This window comes from Emiliania huxleyi (genome assembly GCF_000372725.1).
Source record: "Emiliania huxleyi CCMP1516 unplaced genomic scaffold EMIHUscaffold_347, whole genome shotgun sequence".
Lineage (NCBI taxonomy): Eukaryota > Haptophyta > Isochrysidales > Noelaerhabdaceae > Emiliania > Emiliania huxleyi.
In genome coordinates, this window is record NW_005199387.1 from 82704 (window position 1) to 89891 (window position 7188).

The following is a 7188-nucleotide window of genomic DNA, read 5'->3' on the forward strand; positions in this document are numbered from 1 at the left end:
CACGTGAAGCATGCGCCAGCCTCGGGGCGGGAGGACGGTGTCGCGTAGTAGAGGCACAGCACCGCTTAGGGGAAGATAGGGGGAGATAGGGGGAGATAGGGGGAGATAGGGGGAGTAGTGGGAGATAGGGGGAGATAGGGGGAGATAGGGGGAGTAGTGGGTGATAGGGGGAGATAGGGAGAGATGGGGGGGGATGCGGCACTGTGACAGTATCCGAAGCACCGTCTGGATACGAGGGGCTACGAGTGCAGCTGAATACGGCGGAAGGCGGCCGAGCACAGTTGAGTGCGCGTCCTCTCGAGCGCCACTTGGTATACAAGAACACGCATTCCCCTTCTAGGCTGCGTGCTGCCAGATACGGGGAGATACGGGGGGAGATATGGGGAGATCTTCCGCTTCTAGGCCGCGCTCCGAGACTCGAGCACCGCGGTGGCGGCGCCTGCGGCCAAGCAATGAGTTCGACTCCGGTGGGGTAAACGCTACCCCTCTCCGGCACCGCGGCAGCGGCGCCGTGCGCAGCGGGGGGACATGGGGAGAGATGGGGAGAGATTAGGCGCCGTGTGCAGCGGCGGCGGTGGCGCCCCGCCGGAGCTGCAGCTCCGCCGTTCGCAGCTTCGCCTACTGGCGCCCTCCCGCACCCCTGCCGAGCGAGCCGGCTGGCTGGCGGAGCGCCTTGTGCTGTTTGCTACACTCGCCTAGGCTCAGCAGCCTCCGCTCCGTTGTAGACCCCACCGCTAAGTTGTCTCTCGAGACCAGCGGCCGCAGCGGCTAGCCCCGCCTGCCCCTCCTCCGCCGCCCTCCTCGCCTCCTCCTCCCGCCCCTCCGCCGCTCGTGCGCGCGCCTCCGCCGCCGCCACCGCCGCGCCCCCGCCCCCGCCCCCGCCGCCGCCGCCGCCGCCGCCGCCGCCGCCGCCGCCGCCGCCGCCGCCGCCGCCGCCGCCAGAATCGCCGCCGCCACCGCCGCCGCCCGTCGCCTGCATCCTCCGCAGCTGCCCCGCAGTCCTGTCGAGCTCTTCACGGAGCGCCTGCTCACAGCGACGGGCGCGTGGAGAGACGCCGTCCACAGCCCCGGGTGTGAAGAGACGCCGTCCACAGCCGCGGGTGTGAAGAGACGCCGTCCACAGCCGCGGGTGTGAAGAGACGCCGTCCACACCCCCAGGTGTGAATGAAAGCCCGACTCCGTGCTTCGCAAGCGCGCCTCCGCCTCCGCCTCCGCCGCCGCCCTCGCCTGCTCGATGCCACCGCGCGCCTCCAGCGCCGCCTCTTCCGCCACCCGCCTCGCCGCCGCCGCCGCCTCCTCCTGCGCCCTTCCGATCCGCGCTGCCCCCTCCGCCTCTGCCTCCTCCGCCGCCGCCAGCAGCGCCGCCCGCTCCCGCTCCCACCCCTCTTCCGCGCTGCGCAGCGCCGCAGCCGCCGCCTCGCCGCCTCGCGCCGCTGCAGACTCCTCTTGCTCCCTGAGCTGCGCCTGCAACCGCTTGATCGTCTGCTCCTGTTGACCAATCCGTCGTTCACTTAATCGATTAATCACTCCAGTCATTCATTCTGCCGCTGGATTGTCCGCTCCTGGCTCTTGAGACCCGCGAGCTCCGCGTCGCGATGCGCCTGAACTCACTTTTCCACGTCGGCTCGTTCACTCATTCTCGCCGTCACCTCCTCCCGTCGCGTCGATGTGCGCCAGCTCGCGACGGAGCCCATCGGCCGCCGCCGCAGCAGCAGCAGCCTCGGGACGCAGCCGTCCGATCTCCGCCGCCGCGGCCAGCAGAGAGGCATGCGGGTCGGGCGCGTCGGCGAGCGGGCGGTAGAGGTTGAGAAAGGCGTCCTCGGCGAAGGCCTGCCGCCGCGTGAGTGCGTCCACCTCTGCCTGGAAGGCCTTGATCAGCACGCCGATCCGGCGCGGCCGCTCCTCGGCCGGGGTGTCGCGAAAGTCCTTGATGACGTCCTTGAGCGCCTCGCGGCCGACGGCCGAGTCTTGCCGGTTGTCGGAGATGGAGATGGCCTGGTTGTCGAGGGTCGCGTGCCGCTCAGCCGACAGGCCAACCTCCGCCCACACCGCGATGCACAGCTCGAGCGAAGGGCCCTCTTCCATCGCGGCGGCTGGCCGGCAGGGTTCCAACTTTTTCCGGGGTATGGGATGGGTCACTCAAGACCATACCCCCCCCGCGTGTGTGTGTGTGTGGGAGTGTACTCACTCACCCCCCCCGCCTGCTGGCAGACCTGCTTGGGGGTATGGTAGGGCTAGTCTTGGGTGGGCAGGACCATACCCCCTACCCCTTTGGGCCGCGACCCTACCAGACCATACATACCCCGGAAAAAGTTGGAACCCAGGAGTCGGCCAAGCGAAAAAGAATTTGCGGTCGCACGACACGAAAAGAAAAAAAGGAATGTACAACATCTCTGTCTCGCATGACACTCTCTGGGCACGGGACTGGCGCGCACTGGCACTAACTAACACAGGTACACCACGGGAGCCGCCTAAGCGACTCCTGCGAGTGCGGCGAAAAAGAAGAAAAACTCTCCGGCCTCTCGCCGCCGGCTTCTCTCTTTGTGCGTGGGAGGTGTGAATAAGACCTGTCCTGTGGGCCCGTGTGCGTGTGAGGACCTCTCGCCTGGCCCCGTGGTGAGGACCTCTGGCCGCGACAGTGTTATCACGGGCACCGATGTGGAGTGGCGTGGCTCTCTGGTGCCCCATGAACTTCCTGGAATACATTCGTGATCTGACTGGAGAGAGTGATTTTTAGCAATTTGTTTTCTGACTGGAGGGTGCATTTGTTGGTGAAGTCTGTGAAGCATGCATTCCGGGGGGCCGCACGCCGCAGGCGAGAGGACCTGATGTGAGGACCTCTCCGCAATGAGGACCTCTCTCCGCAGGCGCGAAGGGATGGTTCCGCGTGCCCTAGCTTGCTCCCGTCCAGCGAGGTCGCCTCCCCTGCAGGGTGCCAGCCCACTGTCACAGACAGCGCCTTGACAGTGCGCGTGTCACGCAAGGACGCATACCTGTGTGCTGCTGGACGAGGCCAGAGATGTTGTGTGGAGATTACGGTATACAAAATTGGTGAAATTTTCTACCGGTTGAAAGGTGCGTCTTGTCGTTGTTGGTGAGGCTGGCCTTGTTGTGTTACCGGGAGTTGGCCAAAAAGAAATAAATCCAGCTTTTTTGCTGTTTCTCACCGATCATACACTGGGGTGCGAGTTAATGCGCGGTTGGGCTTGGGGGAGCCTGAAAAGGGGAGCTCCCTCTCTCCCCACCCCGAGGACCTCTGCCCAAGCTGATGGTGCCCAGCCCAGAGGGCCTCAGGGGCTGTAGAGTCACACCTAGGAGAGGGGGTAGCTCACACCTTGTGGGCCGCACTGACCCTTCTCCCACGTGCCCTTGCCCGCCCCTCTGACCGCCTCCGGAGAGGCCCGACTTTGAGGGGCTGGTGAGAGCCCCCACCGTTGCGCCCTCACCTCACGCTGACATATCCTTTGGGACTGCCCATGGGCTCTAGGGACCTGGGGGCAGCTTTGCCCGCGGGTGCCATGCTAGGCTATGGTAGCCATTCTCTCCGATTCTCCGGAGAGGCTGGAAAAGTGCCCAAGGCGGCCTCCGCTCAAGGATCGTTGGGATTTTCTGGTGACTCAGGAAGGAGGGTTTTGGCCTGTATATACTTTTCCGGCAAACAAAAAGGAAAACAGAGGGGCCCCAGCACTTTGCGTTTCCGGAAATTTCCAGGGAAAACAGAGGGTGTTTGGTGCTCCATTCTGGAAACTCGCGAGTTTCCCTGAGTCTGAGAGCTGTGGTCTGGGGCAAAATCTGAGGCAAAATCGAGGAAACCGTCAACACCCCGGGCTTTTTCCAGGTATACCCGGGTTTTTCCAGGTATACCCGCAAAATACCCGGTATTTTGCCGATTTGGCTGATTTTGTGGGCCCAAACCAGCCTCAGACTCGGCTCACAGCCCGGAAAATTTGATGGTTTCCCCGGGAAAATAGAGAGGAAAAGAGAGTGTGCTGTAGAGAAAAAAGGAAAGGAAAAGAGACGGGGTGCGAGAGGAAAAGTATATACAGCCTAAGGAGGGAAACCGAATAGCCGCCGAGACGGACGGCGCGCTCTGCTGACTCTCATCTAGCACCCTCTTGGCCAGACCTCCTCTTGCCTATGGGAGTACCCCTCTCGGTCTACTTCCTAGGACACAGGCACAGGTTTGCATAATGCGAGCTTTTTCTCAAGGGCAACAGTGCAGAGAAGAATTTTACAACAAAGCTCCCTCGCACAACACTGGGCACGGGACTGGCGCGCCCTCGAATTTTACAACAAAACGCGGTCGCACAACACGATTCACGCGACAAGCAAGGCACGGGCGACGGCTTCCTCAGAAGCCGTCGTCCTCCAGTCGTCCTCACCGTAGCCGTCGTCGGACCCCCAATCAAGGGGATAGTCGAATCCGCGAGCACCGTGGTGCTCGCCGAAAAGACCATCCCCATCCCACTCCCCCTCATCCCAACCCCCCCCCACGAAAAATAATTTAGAACTTGGGCCCGTGTGCGTGTGAGGACCTCTCGCCTGGTCCCGTGGTGAGGACCTCTGGCCGCGACAGTGTTATCACGGGCACCGATGTGGAGTGGCGTGGCTCTCTGGTGCCCCATGAACTTCCTGGAATACATTCGTGATCTGACGGGAGGGTGCATTTGTTGGTGAAGTGAAGCATGAATTCCGGGGGGCCGCACGCCGCAGGCGAGAGGACCTGGTGTGAGGACCTCTCTCCGCAATGAGGACCTCTCTCCGCAGGCGCGAAGGGATGGTTCCGCGTGCCCTAGCTTGCTCCCGTCCAGGTCGCCTCCCCTGCAGGGTGCCAGCCCACTGTCACAGACAGCGCCTTGACAGTGCGCGTGTCACGCAAGGACGCATACTTGTGTGCTGCTGGACGAGGCTGGTTGTGTGAGACAGAGAGAGATTTTTAGAAGCCAACAAGAAATGTGTCACACACAGTGATTTGGGCTCGGCAGCTTGTCGACTACCAGCCAGAGCCGGAGTCGGAACCGTAGCCGAGATGGTCTCTCTTGTCGTGCGAGGGAGTTTGTAAAATTCTTTTTCTCGCACGACACTGTGTTAGTGCCAGTGCGCGCCAGTCCCGTGCCCAGTGTCGTGCGAAAAAGAAAGAAAGAAAATGGACAACCCAAGTGAGGGATGGGAGGACGGCACGCCGCCACCACACAGGGATTTTAAGGAGAGGGGTGTGATGCGCTAGCCGTCGCCCACCCTTGGGCGTCCGCCTCTTCCTATCTCTCTTCGCAGTCCCTGCCGATTCTCGCTGCGACCTTCAGTGTCGTGCGAGGATTTTTAATAAAGCCCTAAAATTGTTTTTCTCGCGATGTCCACCCCGCCGCGCCGCCGCTCGCGCCGCCACGCTGCCACAGCCGCCCCCTCGCCAGGCACGCCGCCGCCCGCCAGCCTCCTCGACCTCCCCACGGAGCTCCTCGCGCGCGCCATCTCCCGCTGCGACCCCGCCGACATCGCTCGCGCCGCGGCCGTCTCGCTGCTCTTCCACGCCTCGCTTGCGCTGGAGGGCATCCGCTTGCGCCTGCAAGAGCGCGGCTTCGAGCCGCCGGCGCAGCCGGAGGGCGAGAGCTGCGCTGTGCGGTGGCTGTGCGTGTATGCCTTGCTGCGCGAGTCCAACCCGCCGGCGAGGTTGGCGGCGGGCGCACGGCACAGCGTTTTCATCGACGGCGAGGGGCGGCTCTCGTCGTGCGGGACGGCTGAGAGCTGGATGCCAGGGCTGCTCGGGCACGGCGAGGGCGTGACGCGGCTCAACGCGCCGACGCGCCTCCCTTCCCCGCTGGGCGGCGAGCGTGCTGTGAGCGTGTCGGCTGGAGGTCTGCACAGCCTCGCCCTCGCCGCCGACGGCAGTGTCTGGAGCTGGGGCTGTGGAGGCTATGGCCAACTGGGCCACGGCGACGAGCAGCACCAGCTGCTGCCGAAGAAGGTCGAGGCCTTTATCGGGCAGCGCGTCGTCGCTGTCTTGGCTGGAGGTAACCACAGCCTCGCCCTCGCCGCTGACGGCACTGTCTGGAGCTGGGGCTATGGCTACGATGGCCAGCTGGGCCACGGCGACGAGCAGGCCCAGCTGCTGCCCAAGAAGGTTGAGGCTTTGGCTGACCAGCGCGTCGTCGCTGTGTCGGCTGGAAGGAACTACAGCTTCGCCATCACCGCCGACGGCGCCGTCTGGAGCTGCGGCGGTGGAACCGGTGGCAAGCTGGGCCACGGCGACCAGCAGCGCCAGCTGCTGCCCAAGAAGATCGAGGCCTTGACTGGCCGGCGTGTCGTCGCCGTGTCGGCTGGATGCCTCCACAACCTTGCCGTCACCGCCGACGGAGCCGTTTGGAGCTGGGGCCGTGGAGCCTGTGGCCGTTTGGGCCACGGCGACGAGCAGGACCAGCTGCTGCCGAAGAAGATCGAGGCCTTTGCTGCCCAGCGCGTCGTCGCTGTGTCGGCGGGAATGTCTCACAACTTCGCCCTGACCGCCGGCGGAGCTGTCTGGAGCTGGGGGCTTGGAGAGGATGGCAAGCTGGGCCACGGCGACCAGCAGTACGAGCTGCTGCCAAAGAAGGTCGAGGCCTTTGTTGGCCAGCGCGTCGTTGCCGTGTCGGCTGGAGAGTACCATAGCCTCTCCATCACCGCCGACGGCGCTGTCTTCACGTGGGGCGAGGGCCGCCGCGGCTGCCTAGGCCACGGAGAGGACGTGTCCAACCAGCTGCTGCCCAAGAAGATCGAGGCGTGGGCCTGAAGCGCGAGTTGTTGCGCATGCTTCTCTCTTCTATTTTCATGAAAGAAAGGCAAGCCATACCGCGAACTCTTCTTTTGCGAGGCGAGCTTCGGTTCCAACGCTGCAGCACTCTCCCTCTATTCACAGCAGAGGCGCGACGCGTCCTCACGCGCGTCCACGGGTCCGCGCGTCCTCGTCCCCACCTGCTCTGCTTCAACGTGCTGCCATAGAGCCAGCGCGCCTCGCGCCATGATTCAATCGCCATGGCCGGAGCGCTGCGGACCGCAACGGTCCGTGGCCGCTGTGCAGAGCGGCACGCGCAGGCGCTACACAGATCAGAGCATTGACGCCGAGCATTCAGTTCCGCATTCAGTTGTCGTTGTTCTGTCGGCTCGAACAGCCCGAACACCCCCCTCGCCACAGCTCCCCTCCACCCCTCTCCCCCT

General features: G+C 64.0%; 1 protein-coding gene across 1 annotated transcript in view; it reads right to left on the minus strand.

Annotated features, from left to right (window-relative positions):
• The window catches only part of EMIHUDRAFT_469932 (hypothetical protein), a gene marked incomplete at both ends in the record, with an annotated part of 4228 nt that extends 2143 nt beyond the window's left edge, over positions 1–2085 (minus strand). The window contains 4 exons of the mRNA XM_005773092.1: positions 857–1024; positions 1153–1488; positions 1577–1601; positions 1634–2085. Coding sequence (XP_005773149.1) covers positions 857–1024; positions 1153–1488; positions 1577–1601; positions 1634–2085 — 981 coding nt within the window. The remainder of the gene's footprint in view (positions 1–856; positions 1025–1152; positions 1489–1576; positions 1602–1633) is intronic.
• Positions 2086–7188: the final 5103 nt, after the last annotated feature.